Source organism: Copadichromis virginalis, linkage group LG6, assembly GCF_057382275.1.
Source record: "Copadichromis virginalis isolate Kocher_CV1m ecotype Utaka linkage group LG6, C_Virginalis_male_GT1.1, whole genome shotgun sequence".
NCBI lineage: Eukaryota > Metazoa > Chordata > Actinopteri > Cichliformes > Cichlidae > Copadichromis > Copadichromis virginalis.
The window spans coordinates 22,728,447-22,752,497 of NC_140623.1; the positions used below are offsets into that span (position 1 = coordinate 22,728,447).

General features: G+C 38.2%; 1 protein-coding gene across 1 annotated transcript in view; it reads right to left on the reverse strand.

Annotated features, from left to right (window-relative positions):
• The window catches only part of ctnna2 (catenin (cadherin-associated protein), alpha 2), a 373,909-nt gene that overhangs the window by 300,980 nt on the left and 48,878 nt on the right, over positions 1 to 24,051 (reverse strand). The window contains exons 3-6 of the mRNA XM_085459281.1: positions 10,060 to 10,255; positions 5,549 to 5,715; positions 4,607 to 4,726; positions 3,318 to 3,584 (exon numbers count right to left, since the gene is read on the reverse strand). Of these exons, the coding sequence (XP_085315407.1) occupies positions 3,318 to 3,584; positions 4,607 to 4,726; positions 5,549 to 5,715; positions 10,060 to 10,255 (750 nt within the window). The remainder of the gene's footprint in view (positions 1 to 3,317; positions 3,585 to 4,606; positions 4,727 to 5,548; positions 5,716 to 10,059; positions 10,256 to 24,051) is intronic.

Consider the following 24,051-nt stretch of genomic DNA (forward strand, 5'->3'; position numbering starts at 1 on the left):
ACTACCCACACAGCAGGTACTCCATGCTCTCACCTCTTTTATAGGTAATTACATATTCTTGAAATTAAGATGGCAGAGATGAAGGGTACTCTACTTTCATTCTAACCAAAATGAAAGTCAATGTTATAGAGACCACACAAAAGTCAGTGTGAGACTGATATAAATCACTGTACCCTTTAGTCATATATCTACATTTTTGTGCGACCAAATTACCTTTATTTCATAATGTCAGTGTCTAAAAGGAGACTGTGGGAAACTGCGGTAACTGAGTACAGAATCAATGAGTCAAAGCTGATAGTCTAGGCAAAATTATGATCTCTCTGGTAGAGGGAACAACTTGTCTATATGTAGTCACTCATATCCATTAGTGAAACGAAATGAGTACCATTATACTGCAGCCCTTCCTCCAAAAACCCACCCACTGGAAAGAGACATTTTACCGTATATCTGTCACAGCAGTCAGTGCTACAGTCTGCTCTTCCATCCATGTGTCAAACCAATGCACAAGAGTCAAAGGATTAGAAGCCGATCAATGGCGAGTCAAGACGGGGACTATCTCTCCAAAACAGATAAAATCAGGAAACACGAAAACACATGCGCACCGACAGGAATGAATGTTAATCACTGTATAAAAAAAAAGATGTGCAGCTATTTTTGCATTGGAAGAATATATAAACTGAATATTCTATACAGTATTGTGGGTATGCGTGCATGTGTTTTACCGCTCAGAACAAGCCGTTATTAAATATATTCGCACTAAACATGTGCTGCATGTGCATACGCAAAACCCTTTAAGCATCTCGCCTCATAGCTTAGTATATCAGTTCATTACTATTCTGAGAGGACCTTACCATAGTCTGTGTCTCTGTTGTAAGTTAGGAATTAAACATGCACCAGCTTCGGGCAGCACAGAGGGCCTAGCAAAGGGCAATTTGTCTCATTTAACTGCTGGCTGTCTGCCTGCCGAATAGAATCGAATTATGCACGTCTTTTGCTGTTCTAAAAAGTCCTACTGTTTTACATAAAAACACAGTCAATGTGATTACTTTAGGCCATGGCCCTGTGCAAAATAATAGGATAGGAAGTTCAGAAGAAACTAAAATATAGGTCTCTGTCTAATCCCTCAGCACAAGACAGCTTTATTTTCTAATATTCAGCTGCCTGTGTTTCACCCTCAGTTCTCTTCAAAGCTGCTGCATTGCATTTTTAATTCCCAACTGTTACCACAAGGTGTCACTAACACAATGCAAACCAGCAATATTTGGGGCCAAAAGAAAGTACTGAAAATGGCACTTGGGGGACTATATTTCATTTACTGTGGAAACACACACACACACACACACACACACACACACAGTTTGTTTGAAGGGGTGGAAACCTGAGCTGCCAAAGAGATAAAGAAGAGCTGGAAATATAAATCAAATTGGAAGAGAAAGCTCCAACATGTAAGTGTGGGTTTAAAGACATAAGCTAGAGTAGATCACTTCCTCCGAGTTAAATGTTGATTACTCAAAGCCCTACATGGAACACAATCTCCCTGAAAATACATCAAACAATATATATGAAAGTGGGGCTAACGAGATTAGAGAATGCATAATTATAGTCAATTTTTATTCCACAGGGTCTATTGTGATTTATCTCCTCACATTTAAGGAGACAGTTTACACAGAGAGTTTTCTAATGTAAATTTTTTAAACAACATTGTGGGATCTAAAAAGGCCATTGTTTATTGCACTTCCCGTTCTGAAGGGTCAAACCAAATTGTCATCCTTAAAGTCTAAATTGTATTTAAATAATATTACACATAAGGTTGCATATCTTAGGCCCCTAAAGGGTGAAGCTGTAAAGTTTAACAGTTTGTTTCTTCTATAAATATATTAAAAACAAATCCAAAGCTAAATATTCTTTCATCATGAAAAAATGATTTTCTGTCAGGTAACTAACTTGTTGTGTCAGCTCAGTAACACCAAACAGAGAAATACAGTCGAGCAGAATCGTACATTATCAGGTATAATGGTTTATCATTAGTGTACTGGGTGATAGGTAATAGACTGCAGGGATTTTTAATGGTTGTATGGGTTTTTTGATAAGCAGATTAAGTGAGATTTGAGAGATTTGAGAGAGATTTTGTTAGTTAATTCTTTCAGCTTTTGGGACTCATACTGTCAAGGATTATAGTTACTTAAATCAATGATAAAACATTTTATGCAGACAGCAATAAAACCCATTCATTGATAAGAAAGGAATTTTTTAATAGGATTTATTTATGTCTAATTAACATAACTGTATGTACACAGTAAGTGGAACATTGCGCTTTTCTACTCTGACTGTTGTAGCTGTGAGTGAAAACTGAAAAATATTAAATTCACCATATGTTGATGCAGAAATCTGTCCAAAGCTGGTTTAATGGCAAAGAATAAACTGAATTCATGTTTGTTTGTATCCAAATTTGAGTCAAAACACTGGACTCGACTTCAGCAATACAAAAAAATATTAAGAATATTATTTTAATATTATTTTGGTAATTACCAGTACTGTTAAGTTAAGGCAGCTGTGTCATAAACCTTACATTGGGTGGCTTTGCTAATAAATTTGTTACACACTGCAACATTTCATGTCTTAAAGCTATGTGTTAAATACTGTGTACCGCAATATACCTTTCAGTAAATCTACATGTGAAGACAGTGTGATCCTGATCGTGATGGCACAAGCTTGAATAATACTTTTATCCTTAAATAAGGGTCCTTAAACCTATTCCTTAGTGGCTTAGTGACTCACTATTCCTGGATTTCAAGCCCAGTTAATATTTTTTGTCAGAACATGTTTCAGGGAATTTAAAAAAAGAGGACTGATAGTTTTCAACATCTGAAGGACATGATGCAAAAAGCCCATCCAGCAATACAGCACTGTTAACATCTGGCCACTAGATGGCAGCAGATGATGCTTTTCATGGAGGTTTCTGGCCATAATTGGGCCTATGATTGTGTATAATCTGAATAAAGATGATTAACCATCGCTGTGCGTGATTATTATTATTTTGAGTTATATGTTGAAAGAAAGAATATTCTAGTGAGTTTTTTGTCAAAATATAGTCAAAATGAAAGGTAAAATACATAATAACTATTGTCCATGTAGTCATAGCATCAGTGATAACCTGTAAGAAGTTGCCCACATAAACACCCAACCTTTTATATCACGCAGTACTCTTTGTATCAACATATCATGCAGAAGCCTTGTCCTGTACTAGAGACGTGATATATATATGTATGGTTTAGTCTTGTATTTTTAAAGCAGTACAAAAATGCTTGTTGACTTACATCAAATTCATTAAGGGCAGCAGCAAGTTCTCCAATGCCAGCATGGCCATGCTTCTCGTCAGTGGGTGAGGTGGCCTGTGCAGCACTTGAGATGCCTCCTATGGCCTCCTGGACCTGTTTAAACACATAGTCTCGATTGGCCCGTGTGGCTGCCACGTCTGGATGGCGCAGAAAGGCCTGAGAAGCCGTATACAGCATAGTGGCATTTTTCTTAAGGGCCCCACGCGCAGCTGCCATCTCATCTCGGCACTGGGGGTCTTTCAGCTCCTGAGAAGATAGCAAAGGGTTTTTTTTGATTTTCAGACAAGCGATAATAACAATGTAACTTGCAAAACCCTGGAGTATTGCTTGAGAAATTGAAAACAGTGTGAGGAACAGGTCACAGTTGGAGAACTATATTGTTAAAAAACAAGTTCATGTCCCATTTGATGAATTGAATCTGATGAACTGGTATTGTTTCAACTTCACAAAGTTAAGGCAGCGTCAGCAGATCAGCAACGATAGAGCTGGGCAGTGTTTTGCTCTGGTTCAGCTCGGCAGCATGGGCGCTTGCCAACATGACACATGCAGGAAAAAATCCTCTATAAGCTTTTTGTCACACTGGGGACCATATTAAAAATCACTTTGATGTGTAATTCTCCAGGATCAAATAAGCGCTGGTGCAGAGATTTTGCTTACTCTACATCCCAGCTAAAACAAATCCTACACACTAATAATCCGCACCATTTATAATTTGCCAAAACATTACAAAGGAGACTACACAAATGTGGCTACAAATCTACAACAGCTGTGAATTCTAGTGTTAAATGTTAATGACCAAAAATCAAAAAGAAATGTGTATAATATTTCTGACTTTAAAATGATGAATTTTACAATACATTTTTAAACAATGTGTGTTGGCTATTGTATTTTTTTTATCCTATCCTATGCAATCTTTCAATTTTACTCCATGGCATGAAGAATTTGGATGTATTAAAGCTGGCTCTAATGAGACAAATGTCCTTAATGCAAAACAGATTAAACTGGTTGCTGTCTGAAACAAACACTTAACATCTGCTAGAGAGTGATGTCAGATTATAGCAACATTTGTTTGCACAACGCTTGCAATCTGATTGATTAAAGCTTTGAATTGAGTTCGAGTTTCTAATATTTTACAGGCTGAGGCTTCAACTGTGACATTCCCTCGTTTATCAAGACAGAAGAAGAACGGCGGACACTTGGAGGACCTTTTATCCAAGAGAGACACGTTATTTTTCTGAAAGAGCATGAGACATTGGAATTCCAGGTACCTGCTGTCTCCGGGCTGCCACATAGTTAAGCTTCACCATCTCTTTCCCAAACTCTTTGAACCGGTTGGCCAGATCCTGCTCATTGGTAGCATTCTTTACTCCTTCCAGGGCCTCTTCCACCTGATACACACATACGCACACAGTCTTTCAAAAACTTTGTGCACAAACCAGTAGACAACGTCTTAAATAATCAATATTAGTTAAAGCATTTATTTTCTGTAATTGTAATTTCTAATGTGTTTTTAGTAGTTGTGTAATTTCAGTAAGTGTCAATCCATCTTTCTGATATATCCTAACTATAAACTGTTTATCCCTGTTAAAAATGCTGCGGAAGATGTAATGAAAACGGGAGAAGAGACAGAGATAATGTTAAGTGGCCTTTGATGGTGGGGCTTATACAGGCTTGAGTTAAGTCCCTATGTGGGCCTGAAGAATGAGACTGGAAAAAAGGATTTTTAGTGTTTGTGCATTTGTGAGACAGGGACAAAATGAGTGACTGCAGATGGATGCAGGCATGAGTTTGAGTCAGATTATACCAAATACATACCATTCTTTCTGGCACACTGTATTAACTCGAGTTATAAAGCCCAGAGCTACTGTCTAAGTGAATGAACAGCTCACGTTCTTCACATGACTACACTGAGAGTAGTTCATCACACTATGCTATAATGTCCGTTTCCAGGATGCTCCTCTATTCCCTTATCTAAATGCAAATGTGTGCAGAGGTTGTTATAAAAGTCTGCACTGACTACACGGACTGTACACCAACAGGAAGTCTTTTTCGTTTACTGACCTTCTTTAAGCAAACTTAAAACCACGTACAGATTTGGAGAGTGGGTATTTTTTACACATATATATATATTTAAAGTGTTGCAGTTCTAAGTACAGCTCCATCACAACGTAACCAAGAAGTATACTTGGTTGGGTGTTAACTGCACTTACAATTTTAAGGTGGGCCAGCAGCCTCATGACATCAGCCATGTCAGCAAGGATGAGCAAGCGAGTGACAGCAGACAGCAGGGCGCGGGCAGCCCTCACCATGGTGCCACGCTTCACAGAGGAGCACGGGTCATCGGCAAACTCCGACGAGGCAATACGCATGGTTTCTCCTGCAAAATGGATAAAAGAAAACAGTAAGTGGAGCAGAGAGTAAGATATTATCTGTGTGTGCAGACTCTCATCACCCATATTGTTAAAACTGACTGGAGATTAAGTGTAATTACGCTTCTTCTCATAAAGCTCAGAGGTCATGAAGCAGTTTGTCAGAAAAACTACATGGTAAATGGCCTGTATTTATATAGCGCTTTACTAGTCCCTAAGGACCCCAAAGCGCTTTACATATCCAGTCATCCACCCATTCACGCACACATTCACACACTGGTGATGGCAAGCTACATTGTAGCCACAGCCACCCTGGGGCGCACTGACAGAGGTGAGGCTGCCGGACACTGGCGCCACCGGGCCCTCTGACCACCACCAGTAGGCAACGGGTGAAGTGTCTTGCCCAAGGACACAACGACCGAGACTGTCCAAGCCGGGGCTCGAACCGGCAACCTTCCGATTACAAGGCGAACTCCCAACTCTTGAGCCACGATCGCTCTATTAAAACAGCTTGTATTTTTCACTTGTATTTTTATTTTTATTTTTATTCCTATTTATTCTATTTATCCCCTTCGTATATTTTATTTATATTGTCTCTGTATTTATATATATGTGTGTGTGTATAACTCTGTAACTTCTGTCGGTGCTGTGCTTTTTTGGAAATCGAATTTCCCAGAGGAACCCACCCGAGGGATTAATAAAGTTCTATCTTATCTTATCTTATCTTATCTTAGCTTGTCCTAGCAACCAGTTTGCAACCTGCTGACAACCTCCAGTTGCTAGGCAAATATATGTATTCCCCAACCAGTCACGAGAGAAGTTGCTTGCTGGTTAAATCAATCAGAAAAAGGGTGCTGCACCAAAAACCACCTTCGGATTGCTTTGGTTGCTAACTGATTGCTGCAGTCACCCACAGTTTCCATTTCAAAAGACCCAGCTTTTAGTTTGAAGACAAATGTTCTCCTTCTGCAGTTTACATTGAAATTTCCAAAGTTTTACTGCTACTTAACAAGTAGTTTGCTAGCATGGCAACCACAGTAAGCCTTAGACATTTCAGCTTAGGCCGGGTAGTACAGACAATATACTAGTATGTATATGGCTCATATTTCTGAGCAAAACCCATCCCCCACATCTCCAACATTAATGAATCTGAATACGCACATGCATGCAAACATTGGTACTCTAAATAATTAGACATGTTCCACCTGGATCAGGAGAAACCTGGCAACAGGCAAAAACTGGCAAACCACTTCTCTTAACATAAATAAGAATTAGTGAGTAAACAAAGTTGTTTATGTTATGCCAGAGTGAAAACCTCATAATCAGATAAACAGAACTCAGCATGTTAAACACAAACATGCACAGCATGTGTTCAACTAAACACACACACAGGGACACACACACAGAACTGCAAATGAACTCATGATGATACTGGTAGTGCCATACGTCTGTCTGGCCCAGTGAAGAGTGACAGAGAAAAGCGTATTACTGAACCCCTCCATGGTCTGAAATCAGCATCTCTAATTTAATTTATGACAAGATGAAGGGGACTGGGACCCTGAGGTCACATTGAGAGGAGCCTGATGAGGCGATGACAGATTTAAAACCATTTTATAATTCACAATGACTTTAACTAGGCAGACAATTCCTTTCAAAGGGGCGCGCTTCCAGCAGCTGCTAAAGGTCACTTAAACTGCGATATTATTTTTTAGTCTGTGGGATACAGACAACATAGCATATCCTCATGCTCATAAGTTTAACATTATTAATATGAACTGTTCTCCCTGATGACCTGGTATGTACAGTACTTATATACAACCTACCAAATATGTGGGGTATTAGTACTGACGTCCTATTATTTTCTTAAAGTCAGGAAGTAAGTATTTTAGTCTAATATTCTTTTCAGGGACATATTTTCTAAGCGTCAGAAAGGACTGTAAATTTGCTTCAGTATAAATATGGCCATTTGCACACAAAAATGCTGCAGTGTTAGTTGAAAGCATGTCCTACATTTTTTAAATGTCCAAGAATATTTTTTAACACACCTTGTCACTTCATTTTGCATGCCTAACAAGCGAGAAGATTAATCTTGAACCTTCTGATGTCAGCTGTGGTGATGACCTGTATGGTAACAGTCTATTTCACACCTCAGAAGAGCGGTGTGCCAAAGCAGTCAAGTCAATATTCAACAGTACCAGCAGCCAAGTACGCGCTGACAGAGCAGGATGAGGAATACGGCTACAACACAACATATGCTGAGCTCCATTTGCTCTTTCTGCTGATGTGGTTTCTGAACAGGGAATCCAATTCCATTCTGGGGACAAACATTTGATTCACATAAAGGCTCACTGACTTGCACTCCGCACAGAAAATAAACTTCGGAGAACTACAAAGTACTGTGACATTGCTCCATCTGTGTAAGCCGCCAGAAAGTAGAGTATGATTTGTTGTTCGAGTGAGGCGCTGCATCCATGCAGAAGTTTCAGCGACTAAGTTTCAAATCGTTAATGAGAATGGGCATCTATAAAACCCTTAAATTCAGCAAGGTCCCTCAACATTACAGACAGTCGAAGCTTTAACGATGCATGACTTTAGGGTAAACAACTCCAGAACTAGACTCATTACATTCGTGAGGCTGCACGCACTGCAAGTGAAGCCTAAATCTAATGGGTACTAATCTGCTATATTTAATGGATTTGGCTTGCCACTTTTAACTCTCCATTCATCTAAAGTTGAGCAGACAGCTGACTTGCTATGACATTCAAAACACTTAATACTTTCCCAAAACATTACATTTATGTCAATTACGCTCCCTATTCATCTAGAATACTAATACTTACACAGCAAGAGAAGTCAGTAGGGGTCCTTATTTCAGTCATAATAGTAGTGAACATGGGTGTTGTAAATTAATACAGTGTCTTAGCATAAGCCATTTCCCAACACCATTTTTGTGGTGACTTAATGGTTATACCAGATACTACGATGATCTGTGATTTTGTTGTTTTCTGTTATTTTTCTAGCCTTCCCCGATGCGTCTTTCTAGCTCAAGTTTGAGTATGCTAGTCTGTGATTTCCTGTTTTATTTAGATAGCAGATAGTCTTGAGCATGTCATGTCTAGTTTGACTTCTGCTGTCTCGTTGTCTTGCTATCCAAGTGTTTCTCATTTGCCTTAAATAGTGCTGTCTTCTCTTTGTCACATTGTGTGTTTAAACTCCCAGTGTGGTTCCTCGTGTTACTCCTGCCTCTGCATTTATGTTATTTTGTTTATGGATTTCATTACTAGACTGTTTATTGAGTCTTCCTTCATTTCATTTCTGCATTTGGTTTCTCAATCTTGTGATTTCCTGCTAGTAGGCAAAGTAATCGTAAGTAGGTTTGGGGTGTAGCACCATTCTTGCAACTGATTTCACCCAGCAGCAGGAAGCAACCTCCATTAATCATTCAGTCGAGTAATACACATTTTTCCCCACCAACTAAAGGTTGCCAGGTGGTTGCCAACCAGTCTATAGTCCTGTGTGAGTGAGACCTTAAATAACCCATACAGAACTACTTTTGATTATTGGAATGATTTTGTCAACTACATATCAGTAACATTAATGTGACTACACTCTGAATTCCACATGCATCTCACACTTCCTCACTGTTCATCTGTAGTAGTGTCATGTGTAGCTGCAACCTGGAGAGATGTGGTCTGTACGGATGCTCAGTTAAACATATGTAAATGAAAGTACTTCAAGCAGAATGAATGACAGAGATTTTGATTTCATATGTTACAGAGAATAAACAGGTTAACAACCCAGTCTCCATTCCATTGTAAATATATCCAAACTGGATGCTTGGAAATAAAGGAACATTTTTTATGTCTTTTAAAGTGTTTTGAAGAAAAAATATTTTAACCTCCTAAGACCCGAACTCTTCCACTGCATGCATTTTAAATTTCTCTTCATCATTCATCATTTTCATCATTCTGCCCAATGATTGTAAAAACAAAGAAATACCAATTTTTTTTTACCTTACTTTTATTTTTAGGAAAAATAAGAGCCACATATGAGGATATTCATTTAAAATTTTGATAGAACAGTAGCAGTATAATGTCCTCATAAGTGGATATCAGGCCCTTGTAGAGCAAAATTGAATATTTTGGTCTAAATAACCCAAAGTGTTATGTCCACATATGTGGATGCCAGGTCCTAGGAGGTTAAAGACAATAACTGATGTTCTAGAAATTGATGATCTAGAAAAATTTACTAGATGTCTAACAGTGAATAAGCATAAGGAATTACACACACTAACAATCTTGTTATCTGACCAGTCACAATTTAAAAACAAAAATGAAAGCACAAACAGTTACCTTGCTTACGAACATCCTCCACAGCAGCAATAAGCTCCTCCTTGAGGTCCTGGCTGTCTTTGGCAATCTGCTCTCCCTTTTCGAGAAAGTTCTGGGTAGCCTGCTCAACAGACACTGCCAGGACATGGGCCTTCTTAGAGCGTCCCTTCTTCTTACTGGATGGCCCTTTGTTGCTGGTGTTCACCAGAGTAGTCACCTTCATAACAGGAGAGGAAAATATAAAACTTACTGAACACACTGATTTGCTGCTTGTTGCTATGGTGTATGGTCATCGTTGTTTCTGAGGTTACGGCACATAACCTGCACATCCCAGCAATTAAAGATAATGAGAACACCAAAAATAATAGGAAGATCCAGTATGTATTATTTTATTATTATTCTAAAACATTAAAAACTGCTACAACCTAGTATCTGTTACAGGGCTTGCTGATTATAATCTTTATACATTCATAAGCCACTGTATTATGTAAGCCTCCAAAACCAAATACAGTCCAAGAAACCCCCTCACAGCCATACTGCCAACCATCAGAGGATATTTTTGATAGCTATTATGTGATAATTAGTAGTAATTATGTAATTTTAATGACATTATGCCACTGATATGGTAGCATAATAATGCATCTAAACCCTCTCTTTTATATAAAATACTTATTACCATTAAGTAACATTTCAGTTCATTTTACCCACTTTATACATATTTTTATTTCTATTCATTTGGTCCTTGGAAATGACTATGAAATAATAGCAGTGAAAACCCTACTGTGTTATTCAGCACCAATCTGGCTGAAATGTTGATAATGTTCTTATGTAAACAGTAACGAGGTCATGAGTAATTACTGGGTTCAAGTTCATATAGTGTATAATAAGTCAGTAATATAATTACTACTCAAGGCTTGATGGCAGAGATGTTCAGTTGTTCTGGGCATGGTGATCAGTGCCACTGAGATGATAGTGGTTTCAGTATGGGATTATATAGGGGAGCATTATATTACTGTGATTTATAATATTCTGATCTCAACACTTTGCAAATCAGGATCACAAAGGGGGGGGGGGGGGGGGGGGAGAGAGAGAGATACGGGACTTCCTATGCATAAAAAGAAGATCTTGTCAAAAACTGTATTATTAGCTCTGTAAACATACTGTTATCTAAACACTTTACAAATGGTACCCAGTGTAATACTGAAACACAATATGGGCAATTTTCCCAATCCTATAAAAATGTAATTACACTAATCTTCTTTCTTTGGTTCTTTTCTGAATAATAATGTTTCTGTACATTCCATAATAATGCAGGGAGTATGACTTGTGCTGGTTTTGCACAAAGGAAAAAAGTTGAACGAAAACAAGATGACAAATAGTCCAAGCTTCGTTCATAATTTGGACCTTCACAACAATAATGAGGTTATTCATTCTAGATTCTATTACTGCTAAACTGTGTGCAGCATCAGTCAAGTACCTGTCTTGGGCTGCAACCACTGACAATATCCATCAGTGCTTTTGCAGGAATGTTGCAGGAACGCACAAACACAGATATATTTTACTAATACTGTTAGTCCATCTAACTGTATTAGTAAAACTTCAGTGTTTTACAGGATTATGTTGTTTTTGTTGAGGTCCTGGCTCTGGGGAGGATTGTCAATGACTGATAGTGTTCCTTTCTCTGTTTTTCTATCCAGGTAGGCTTTTAATGTATTGGCAGTGTGTTTGGGATCCTTGTCACACTGAAAAATGAAGCTTTTGCCAATCAGACACTTTCCAGATAGTACTGCATGTGGATCAAAATCTGACAGCAATTTTCTATGTTAATAACTCCGTGGATTTTGACAAAATTCCCAACATCACTGGCTGAAATTCAACCACAAACCATTACAGTTTTCATTGTGTGTTACAGATGGCTATCATAAGACCTTTTGCCACTGATTTAGACCAGTCTTTATCTTCTTCTTTCCCATCGTTATGAATGGCTTTCTGAGAGCCACCCTTACACTGAGTGCATTTCTGATTAGGTTTTGGTGAACAGTAGATAGGTACATTTGCCCAAGGATCAAATGTATTTTTCAGGTCCTGTGTCAGGTTTGATTGCTGGATTTTTTTTAGATCCATGACTTTCAGATACTGTTCACCTGTTGCAGATAGTCTGCAGGCCTGCCAAGTCTTCTTTTGTCCTCCACTTGTCCAGTTGCACATTTTTTAGGACACAGTATACATCGCGCAGAGATGTGCCAACTTTTTAGTAAATAGCTCTTTGTGAATCACCTTGGTGCACAGATTACTGCTTCATGTTTGTCAAAAGGTGTTCTCTCTGGTATTTTTTTAATAATAGATGCAAAGGAAAAATTGATAACAAATATAAATATAAATTATTAAAACAAGATCTCTGCTGTTGATTATTTTGTGTATGTTTCCATCTTTGTGTAGACACAACACGGGTTCATCCCTTGAGTTAGCTTCCTTAACTAGCAAAAGTAACAATTCTGAAGATTTTCAGGTAAAAAGACAAGACTAAAAAAGCAGCCAATGCACAAAGAAAAACTTTCAAAGACCTTAAAAACCTTTAAAACAATTACGAGTACATCTGAGGGTATATATTAAGACTTTTGCACAGCACTGTAGTTATGGATTCTTTCACAACATTAAAAAACCATTTAGCTATCAGTGTAAAGTACCAAACACTGCACTGTATCAAAAGTGATATCATCATAGAAACAAAATGATCACCTCTAAAAGAATAACATCCTACTTTTAGCATAATTAAGACAAAATAATGAAACAAAGAATACATTAAAGTCACTCAGCTTAGAGGGCAAGAGCATAACCAATCATTGCTGCTTGTACAGGCAAGTAGGGACTAGAAACATTTGGCTGCTTATATCTTGGTGACACATTTGCTGTACATAATTATACACTCCCATCTGAAGCCAGGGAGAACGTACATGGGCAGAATTGCTCATTCCACACTCCAGTCAGAGACTGCCTTTGGACTATCTGTCTGACGGCAGCTGAACTTGCACAATAGAGTGATATGATTAGTTTGAGGAATATATCAGAAGCTTTCACTCTGAAAAGCCCCTAAGAGCAAAGTTATGTCCTGTCAAGGCGGCATTACTTCAGGGCTTCTAGCCTGCAATATAAGCGTTAATGATGTATGGCTTCACTCATGATGGATCCAGGAATAGTAAAGCTGATAAAAGACCAAGTTAAACTTTTAGGTCATCGTGTATTTGTCTAGAAACGAATTCATGATTCAATAGCATTATTTTAGGATTTAGAAACTCTGATACATCTTAACCATCAGGTCATCTGTTCAGCACCACTTGGCACAGTGGAATTAGTGCTCAATATGAAGTGCAATGATGTGTTTATTTCAATCCTGGTTGTTATAAATCAATAACTCATCATTATATTTACACATGAATGGACAGAAACACACACACAGACGCACAAACTCACACTCGTCTATAATACCAAAAACTCCCTTCACCTCAGAGATAAGGAAACACTCAGAGTTAGTGACACTAGGGCTGCACGATTAATTGTCAGAAAACCGCGATCTCGATTCATACTTATGTGCGATCTCATTTACAAATGACAACGATTTAAAAAAAAAAAAAAAAAAAGACGACGACGATTGTACCGCATTTTGATCCGGGACGTAATCTGCATGAAAACAAGCGCTCACTCTTCCTGCTCAACAAATGACAAGGGCGGAGCCTTATACCACGTGATACAGAAGCTGTGCCGTGTGATGTTAAAATTAGCAGGGAAAAAACAACGGAGAGCACGTCAGGGATGAGGAGAAAGTGACAGGAGAAAATCCGTCCCGGTCAACCACCCAAACATCAATAACGGGAACCTTATACAGCGCTTCCCTATACCCGTCGAACTCCCGCAGGCACAAAGAAATTACGGAGGCTATCACTTATCACATGACCAAAGATATGGCTCCCATCAACACTGTGCAAAACGAGGGATTTAGGAAAATGATCAACACCCTAGACAAACGCTACACAGTGCCGTCCCGCAACTATTTTTCTATTGTTGCACTACCTGCTCTATACACGCAGTGTCGAGCAACGGTGGAGACGGAATTTCAAGCAGTACAACATTTTGCGGCAACGACAAAATGTGAGACATTTATTGTTTTTATGTTCAGTTTCAACTGTTGCGAAGTTGATGTGCAGTTAATAAGCGCAATAAATATTTATACTGGAAAAGAAAATCGTGAGAGAATCGTGATCTCAATTCTAAGCCAAAAAATCGCGATTCTCATTTTATGCAAAATCGTGCAGCCTTAAGTGACACTCAAATAAAACCATTCATTAACACAGGAACACAATCAAAAAATAACTATCTGGTTTTTTCAAGCAGATCACCAACACGTTTTTTTGATTGTTGACAAAGATAAGAACCCCAAAAAACAACTGTAAGTTAATTAATGCAGTTATATTACAATTACATGACTACAGATAAAGTTACACAACAGCTAAGCTTAGCCAGCTGTATTGTTGCCGATTAGTCATTAGCCTAGCGTCAATGGCTTGTGTGCATGCATGCACACACAATGCAGATGACAGTTCACCATGTTACTGCAGCATTTGAAAAAGAAGAGGCCAGCTCACCCTTTGTCGTCCATCACATAGTAACATATGTCCAATGTCAGTTTGCAAGCTTACATTAAAATAACTTCTGCTCCAGTCCTGTGAATAAGGTATTACTAATTTTATTAACCCATTAACGGTGCCATATTATTATACCTACACTCCAAGCAGTCTTTAAGTTTTTGCAGAGTATGGATACGGTAATGAAACAATCCCACAGTCCTTTTTTATTTAACTGATGTTAAGAGTCAAGTGTCTCTTATATGCATACACATTCAACACATTTCTGATTTATGAGAGTTACATGTCATATACAGTCATTATAAAGCTCTTTGAATGCTCCGCTAGGGTAGAAAGAGCTATGTCAGAACCAGTCCACATACCAATAAGCAAAAATTAAGTTTATCCTAAAATGCAAGCAGCTGCTGTTCGTTTCTCTTACTAGTTATTAGAGGCCAAGTTTGTAGAGTTGCCTTCTTATCTTGCCTGCATTAAAAGTTGATCAGCCCTTTTTGAACTTGAGTGTTGATATAATGTCTTATGTAACTCTTCCATGGAAGAGAACAACATACTGAGTTATGAATCTGTGTGGTTTATCTGCTCTTCAAACCCTCATCCATTCATAAACACAGGGTTGGCCTGTCAAATACACACAGCGATCACTACTGTATCAGCCAAGCTGCTTTCCACAGGGAGAGAATCACTAAAGTCAAACCTAGGTGATGTTTTGTTCTGCAGCAGTAGCTTAAAAAATTATGTATATTTAATTATATCTGTGATAACCTCACAGCAGGCCCCGAGCTGGAATCAACTCCATTACCTTCACACAGACTTAGCTGTATTGCTTTTGCCCAACTGTCCATGCATTCATATGCTTAGCTGAATATCCCAAGAATGAGCTCTAGAGAAGCAAAAATTATACCATTTTCAATTCATATTAAATAACTTTAACTTCAATAACAGTTAAAAACTGTTACCCATGTATTACACAGGCTATTTACTCCAAGAAGCACAAACAAATAATTAATTTTAAGGACCTACATGAACGGCCAGTGGGGATAATGCTAATTAGGCGAAGAATTTGCATCAGACTTAACAAACAAACATTACTGGGAGCAAAAAGCATTGCAGGGGGTATTTCAGTGCTTTTGCATGAGGCTGAATGACATAGCGATTTGATGTCCTTAGATACTTAAGATTTTTACTGTGGCTGAGTCATTTAAATTCAATCACGGTCACTTTCACGCTGATATGGTGCACTACAAAAAGCCATTGCCATTCTCAGCCAATCAAGAAACAGGGAAAAATATTTGGAGGGTTCTGGCTCCAACCAGGAGAGATGGTGCTGACCTTAAAGCCACTCTCTAAGACTTGTAATGAATGTAAATTATGTGCTGTTTCCATCTTTAAATGCAGCGTGTGTCACATTAAACATAACCCGGTACTTGCTGCTCATCTAAAGCTGTTAGCGGGGGGAAAAGTATGTAATAAAGGTACACATCATAGAGAGGTATAGTACCTGCTGTAGCACTGTGACACCAACTCATAACTCAGCTCATTGGCTTAAAGATATTTTCCGAACATCATGACTTTAACACAAGAAAGTCTGAATGATACATTATCACTTGCAAGCACAAAATAAGAACTGTGCTCACTGAATAATCGAATGCATGCCCCAAGGAAAGAGTTAGAAACAAGTAGTTTGCAAAATGAAAAAATGAAGTGAGCCACAATAATGTCTCCCTAGTGCATCCAAATATGCTCTGACACAAAACAAAATAAATTCACTGTCTACGCAAGGCAGCCTTGCCCTTTCTGGCAGCTGGTAATTGGCCCTTGGTAAGCCCATTTATCGTGCATATTAGCAGCACTGTTTGGACTTTATGCAAGACCACACCGAGGTTCATTCCAAACAACCACAAGTTATGTCCTCCTCTCAGCCTTAACGCACAACGCTGAGACACAGTCAGCCTTTGCAAGACTATAATCCTCTATGCAACCTGTAAAGCACACCCATATAGATCTGTCTCATTAAGCTTAGAAATAGTGAGTATTTCTTTCAAGATATTTAGTAGGGTATTTAATTCTTTAAGATTACGCATCAACTCTGAGGTCATGTGTGAAATGATATACATTGTTAAAACGACAGGAGGTGCACGTGTCAGTGAACCGACTTGTCAGTTTTACTTAAGCCAATTTTAAAATTGGCTTTCGCTAAGCGCATAAAAGTATTAACCAGCATAACATTAGTAATCACATGAAAGCCTAAATATAGATGTCTAATCAGTAGATTTAGAATTAAATGATCAGAAATTATGGCATCATTGGTGGTATGTAAAAAAAAAAAGAAAAATTAAAAAAAAGGGGCATAGTCATTCTGCACAGATGATGCACCAATGTAAAATATTTATTCTTAACCAACTAAGCAGGGAGACTCTCATTTGGTTTAGTGCTTCCGAATGAGGAAAGAATTAAAATCTCTGTCTGAACACTTCCTGAGGGTGAAGAGAGACACACTGAGCGCTTTGGTTCATTATGTTGTTATGTGCTGAACCACAGGGGCCCTCCACACAGATGGTGATTCTGCAACATGCTATTTTACATTATGTGGTTCTCCAGCAGCCAGATGTAAACACAATATGTCAGATCCCATTTATTTACTGGCATGTATAAAATAAAGTTCTTCTGCTTACAACAAATGTCTAGTGCGAGCTGAGCACAATATAAGAAATGAAAAATGTGAAGTATAAAAGGTCAAGGTTTTCTTAAACTGTGGTACTTTTGCGAGACCCTCATAGACATTGGTGTCCATGAGGGTTTCTTTCACGCTTTCTGTGTTTATTCACCACTTTGCATTTAAGCATTAGTTATTATTAATCTCTGGCTCGCTTCCACAGTGTGTTTTTTGTCTTGTCTCCCTTCCCTCACCCCCAACTGGTCATGCCAGCCTGGTTCTGCTAGAGGATTCTTCCTGTTAAAAGGGATTTTTTTCTTCCCACTGTTGCCAAGTGCTTGCTTATAGGAGTCATCTGACTTGACTTGAATTTAATTGAATTAAAAATGTGTCTGATTTATAGTTATTGCTAACCCACAAGAACACAACCCTGGAAACAGCCAGTAAACTAGCGATGGATCTGTGTATACCTGAGCTGTATGGATACACAGCTTTATCTGTGATACCACGAGAAGATCAACAAGGATTGAGTCATCTTCAACAAATTTCAGCTGAACATACATTTCATAAAACGCAGGCGCTCATGTAATTGTTTTGCCAGTAATAAGATGGAACTAAAAAGTGATTAGGGAAAAAAGAGAGATGAGCACAGGGGTGATAACATCAAGACCCGGACACTGAGCAAGAAAGAAACAAGCTTAGAACAAAACCAAAACAAAATTTCCTGGCCATACCCAAGTAGACACAAAAAAAACCTCAGTTTTTACCCATGCTTTTTCATCAAACTTTAACTATTTTAACTCCAAAGTAACAGAAATAATTTATCCTTTAAATATCCAAAAGGAAAAAAAACGACTTATAATCATAGTTATGCTGCAGAAGTCCTGAGGTTTATGCCTCCTTTTAGTTATAAAGAGTTGCTGTGTCTTTTGTTCCAGTTTTATTGCTGATCAATAGTTTTAAATGCCATGTGGCCACTCCTCTGCAGAGACTGACCAGTGGACTCGTCCGTCAGTAGTAAATCCCCTTGACTCTGCGTAGCCATTCAATTTTCCGCCTTCAACCTCTAAGACTCGCATCCAAAGGATGAGTGATGATTTAACCACTGAACACTACAGAAGGGCGTGTGCATGTGTGCGTGCGTAATAGCCAACTACACATGTAAGATCCTGTACACATATCCAGAGAGATTATTTTAACCTTTATCATGTTATATAGTAACTGATATACAGTGCTCAAGGTTCTTTTTTTACAAGACCATTTATAGACATGTGTAAAGAGCATAATGTGTCCAAAAGCCCAGGGGACGAAAGCAAGATGGGGCCTTCTACAACTTAGTCGCCTCGCTGTGACTGTACTAAAACGTGTGTAGCTGCTGTGACGACCTAAAGCCACATATTACACACTAGCTGACCACCAAGTGTTTGGCTGCAGGAACAATACACACTACTGATCGCTTAATCACCAGGAAGCTGAACATCCATTCATACACAAACTACAGAGTCAAACCGAATGAATAGGCAGAGAGGCGGCTTTACAGCTCTAAAATTCAGCAAGGCTGAATACCTTGTCCCCGAGGACTTTGCTTAGCTGGTGTTATACTGTGTTATTTAAAATATATTTTGAAGTTAACAAGTCCTGAAGTGCAAGGCGAGAAGGATTAGCCAGCATTAATATTGGTACCTGAATAGGTTTTCGGGTGGCAAAGAGGAAGAATGTTAGCAGGAAGTGTCACACTGCAATGGTGTCAAGCTCTGACATTCTTAACCCCAACATGTGCTCTTGCAGCTATATCCTCTAAAAGTCTCTTGGCAGCTTACTTAAACGCAAATGCTGGAGAGAAACTGTGTCATATAACAATGAATAAGAAGGGAAAAAATGTATGAATTTAAAAAATAAAAAATGGCATTGCTGTCAAATATTTTTCTACTTCCTGGTTTATTTTCTGACAAATAAAGATATCCATGCACCTAAAAACTGCCAGGTTTGAATTTGAATTCTTTCAAGTGTTTGCTCTTGATATGTGATATTTGCACCAAATCTTTATACTCCAAGAACATATTTGGTGGTTCTAACTTGCAGGCGTGAACACTCACAGAACTGAACAAATAAGTGCAGGAAAACATGATTCAGTAGAACAGCAGAGCCAATGAATTAAAAGCATTTTCTGCGATAATGATTCGCACATTTAATTCCCCAAGGTGAACCTCTAAGAACAGCATTCATTCATTCTGCTTTGAGAGCAATAGGCTTTCAGTCTCCCCATAATATTTCCTCATTAGTAACCCCTTAGCTCAAATCCCTGTTTGATCCTCCTACTCCTTCATTATCATTCTCACTGCAGATATCTTTGTATCAGTGCTGTTTCTTCACTCTGAGGAATGACAGGACAATGTGATGTGTAGCTGACAGAACAAAACTGAGTGGGGCAGTAAATGGTAGAAGCAGTTTTCAGGTGGAGCATTTGATGTGTTAACACATTTGCATTCAGGTCTAAAAGGAGTCAAAGCTTACATGTACATACTCTGAGTGTAGCGCACTGAAAATTATTAGCAAGCCTAAGAAAATGCTTGGATGAAAAGAGCTATATCAACATATTATTTCAACTAGTGTGCAAAACAGCCCATGATTAGGCCTTTGGGAACTAATCTAAGGAAAACAAAGAGTGGGAGAGAGTGGGTTTTAAATCTGTGTGCAAGGCTGGCCAATTAGAACATTTCAGCAACAGCGCATTCATTTTAACTGTCAAACTCTCAACTACCTCTATAGGAAAAAAGAAAGAAAGTTTAGTAGATTTACCTATTCTTTAGTGAAAATGTCAGTGAGTCCCCATTTGACTCGGGTTCATTTCTTTGCATGACACCCCTTGAGGCGCATAATCTTCATAACAAATGCCAAAATATGTGCCACCCAAAATGATGCTCACTTCAAAGACAAACCACATAAAAGCTTTCTTAAATCTCATTCTGAAATGGTATGGGTACGGTCACAAGGATCAGTGTCAAAGGAATCAGTGCAGCAATCCTCAGGGGAAAAAAAGGGGGCTTCGAGGAGTGTGTGAAAATAATATCACTACAGTACAACAAAGTTTGGATTTTATATCATGTTGAGATGATTAACAACAGAAGTCATCTGAATCGACAGTATCTGTGCCTTCTTCACAGCAGACTCAAACAAATAATCAGAGGATTTAGAACGACTGCATATGACTGCTCTGCAGCATGCACTAATCTAATGATGAAACTTCACAAACAGATCTTATTTTTTTCTTATTGCAAGTAATCTACATGTATTTACCCATTTTAGCAGCATAGCATGCTCATTACCCGCTATTTAAAGCCCTGTGAACATGAAGCTATTAATAGGATCCCTGTCCAAAAAAGTAAAAACCTAAACTAGGCTTAGTGTTGTCACCGCAGTTCCATATTTTATTAAGCCTGCTGATATTATAAAGGGCTGCCGCTTCAATTTTAGAAGCTGCTAAATAATTGAGTCATTTCTACAGTGTACTAAATGAATATAACATGGGCTTAAAGGATCAATACACTGAAGGTCGGGTTTGATTTTCATGTTTCTTGGGGTTACTGTATCTTATAGACTATGTAAAGTGTCAATAAACCTACAGATTGCAACGTAGTAAGTTTAATGAAAAGCAATTTTATTAAGAAAAACAGTTCAGGTGAACATGTTATCATGACAAGAATGCAAGAAGAATGAAAACTGGACACACTATGTGAACAGTGCTGTCATGAGTCACAAATTGGCCTGGCTGTATGCTTGCTACACAGAAAGTCCTACAAATCTAACTAGTGTTCCCACTGGCTCAATCAACAGACTATAGGTTTCCTCAAGGTAGAAACTAAATGCATTGGATAAATATAGTAATCAGACTCTAAGAAAACTATGATCACAGAAAAATAGATTAGCCGTCAACTTATTTAGATTTGCTACAAAAAGCTCAAAGGGCCAAAACATTTAGGACAAGAGACAGGTTAAGATTCTAATTAAGTTTATTGATAAAATAAAATAAAATAAAAGTGTAACAAAGGGACCCTGTGTGAAGGATGAGGAAAGTGAAAGGGGTAAAAAGCAAGAGAGAGGGAGCTATAGAGGCCACTTAAATATGCCCACAGGTGCCCCAAGTTTGTCATCAAGAGAGAGAACCGAGAATTTAAAGACACAGATCAGACACGCAACAACTGTGTAGATGAATTACTCTCTGTCTGCTATTTAGGGAATTATTTATTGTCCACTATAATATTTAGGTGTTTAAAGTGAAGATTACGATGATGGAAAAAGAATGTAGACCATTACCACACTGGCTCAGGCCTTTTTTACTGGCCAGATGGTGAGCACAAAATCACATACAGCTACACTAATATAGTTTGAGGGCAACATCTAATGATTCAGTTCTCTGTACAATATGTGGAAAAATAATACCTATAATTACTAGGTTCACTCCTGTGCAGGTAATAACCTATATCAACTACTAACTCCACCTTCAAGCAGTGTAACACCAACTAAGCAGTTATTCATGAAAATTGGCTTATTTGGTGTCTGTTTCTTACGATAATAAGACCCTTTTTTTATCAAGGTAAACCAGGTTTATAGGTCATAAGGGAAGAGGATGGCTGCCTGCAAGAAATAAAAGACAAACAAATTGTAAAAAGCATACTTTCTTATTGAGGAAATATCACCCCCAAAAAAGCAGACTCCCATTTCTGCCACATCTGTGCAAACTCCACTACCAGCCAGAATCTCGGATTATTGACCCCTGTGGGCTCATTATCACAGACGCAAACAACATAGGCTGGCATATTGCCATTCTCTATTCAGTCCAGGCTCTGTACCAGACAAGCAAAATCATGTTTGTGTTGGTTCACAAAACATCTGATTTTCCAGAACTATATTGATACACCATGAGTGTATTTAGCAGCAAATTGATTCACAAATTATCAAACATAAACAAGACATACTGACCTTGGGCTTTCCGCTGTTGCACCCACATACTTCTACAGTTTTGTCACATAGAATGAATAAACACTTCTGACATGGAAAAGTATATCTATAAGTATCAGGAAAATTACAGCTTTGACACAAAAAACAGATCACATGAACTCTAGTCAGAGTGAACCAGCATCAATACTTTGTGGCTGCTGAAGCTGAATGAAATTTAGCTAAAAAAAAAAAAAAAAAAGTAATTGGGGATGTTTGGTTAATCTTATGGTTAAGTGGATGTTTAAAAACCGTCAACCTTTTTTTTTCTAAGAAAAATGCTTCACGGAGATAAGTTGTGCTTAACCATAATGTAGACAGAGATAGATTGTGAGCTGTGGAAAGTAAAACACTTTTGCAATCATGCAGTCTCATTTGCATAGATGGCCCAGACCTGCCAATTTTACTTTGGAGAAAAAGATAAGTATTTTAAGAGACAGCCTTATATAACTAGCAACAAGCTTTTCTTCAACCACCAAAGGCTCTTCTCATAAAACATGCAGAGCTGTGCTTCTCAGTAAAATTTACTCACACTCCAATGGACAACCATGAGGACAAAAATACAAAATGTGTGACTGTAGTGATTTTTTTACCTACCTATAAGTAAATGTACCTAATAACACCCTGCAATGCAGAGTTTTCAAAGAAATGTGATTTTAATAAAGACTTTCTCACATGTCAAAGTAAGAAAAGCATAAATATAGGTAATAAGATAAATAATGGCTGAATTCCCTTTAGCTGTTTCAGTTTCAGCTTCCTTGATGGCCAAACTCATATATCATAGCACTCCTTAAATTGGATCGAGCCATAATTAATCATATTGCTTAGTGAGATTTATTTAATCTACATCGCAAACAAGTTTGTGTCAAATATCAGTCATCTATATTGTTGCTGCATGTATAGCTTAATTTCTGTGACATCTATTAGATACGAAAAAGATCCCTGTCGTCCACTTATCATTTCTATCAGATATGAAAATGTATGTATTTATCACACAGACCTCTTATTTTTGAGAAATACTATTTCAAACCTCTATATGGCACTATATTTAGAATAATAAAGCCGAGATTTCTCTTGACTGGAGGGCATAGTGGTAAGAGAACAGTAAAAACAACAGTTAAACTAGAAGGGCTGTGTTTCTGAGGCAATCTCTTTTGATGTGATGCATTTTCTCTGGTAGAGTAGCAGAGAGGCAACGAGGCAACCAGCATCTGTGTAGAACTGCTGTTCAGAACCCTGGGGCAAGCCATATGCTGACATAGTAAAGTGTCAGAAGATACTGCCCAAAGACAGATGAGTGTGTTGTTTCACAAGATCCAGCAATGACCCCCAGGCAATGGCAGAAGTAATGAGAAGACATACGCTAACAGGAGGCGATCTGCATAACGACACAGCTGTCATTCTTATCATACAGGTGAAGCATTACTTACTATTACCACCTTTGTCAAGGCATCAGCTAAAAATGTGCTATGCCTTCGCACATGTGTATTTTTGTCTCACGGGCAGGTGAAGAAGTGTTTGAGTCTGACAGCCACATATGAAGGAAACACCAGTGGTTTGATTTTTCATCAGAATGCAAACACTACACTAAAACTGTTGTGAGTTCACTGCCTGGCTAGCAAATATCTTAATGTACTGACCACCTGCAGTTTTCCAAATAATAAAAGTAGCAAAGCTAACAGTGACAGTTTTAATAAAACAATTTTACTAGGTCCTTGCTTTAGA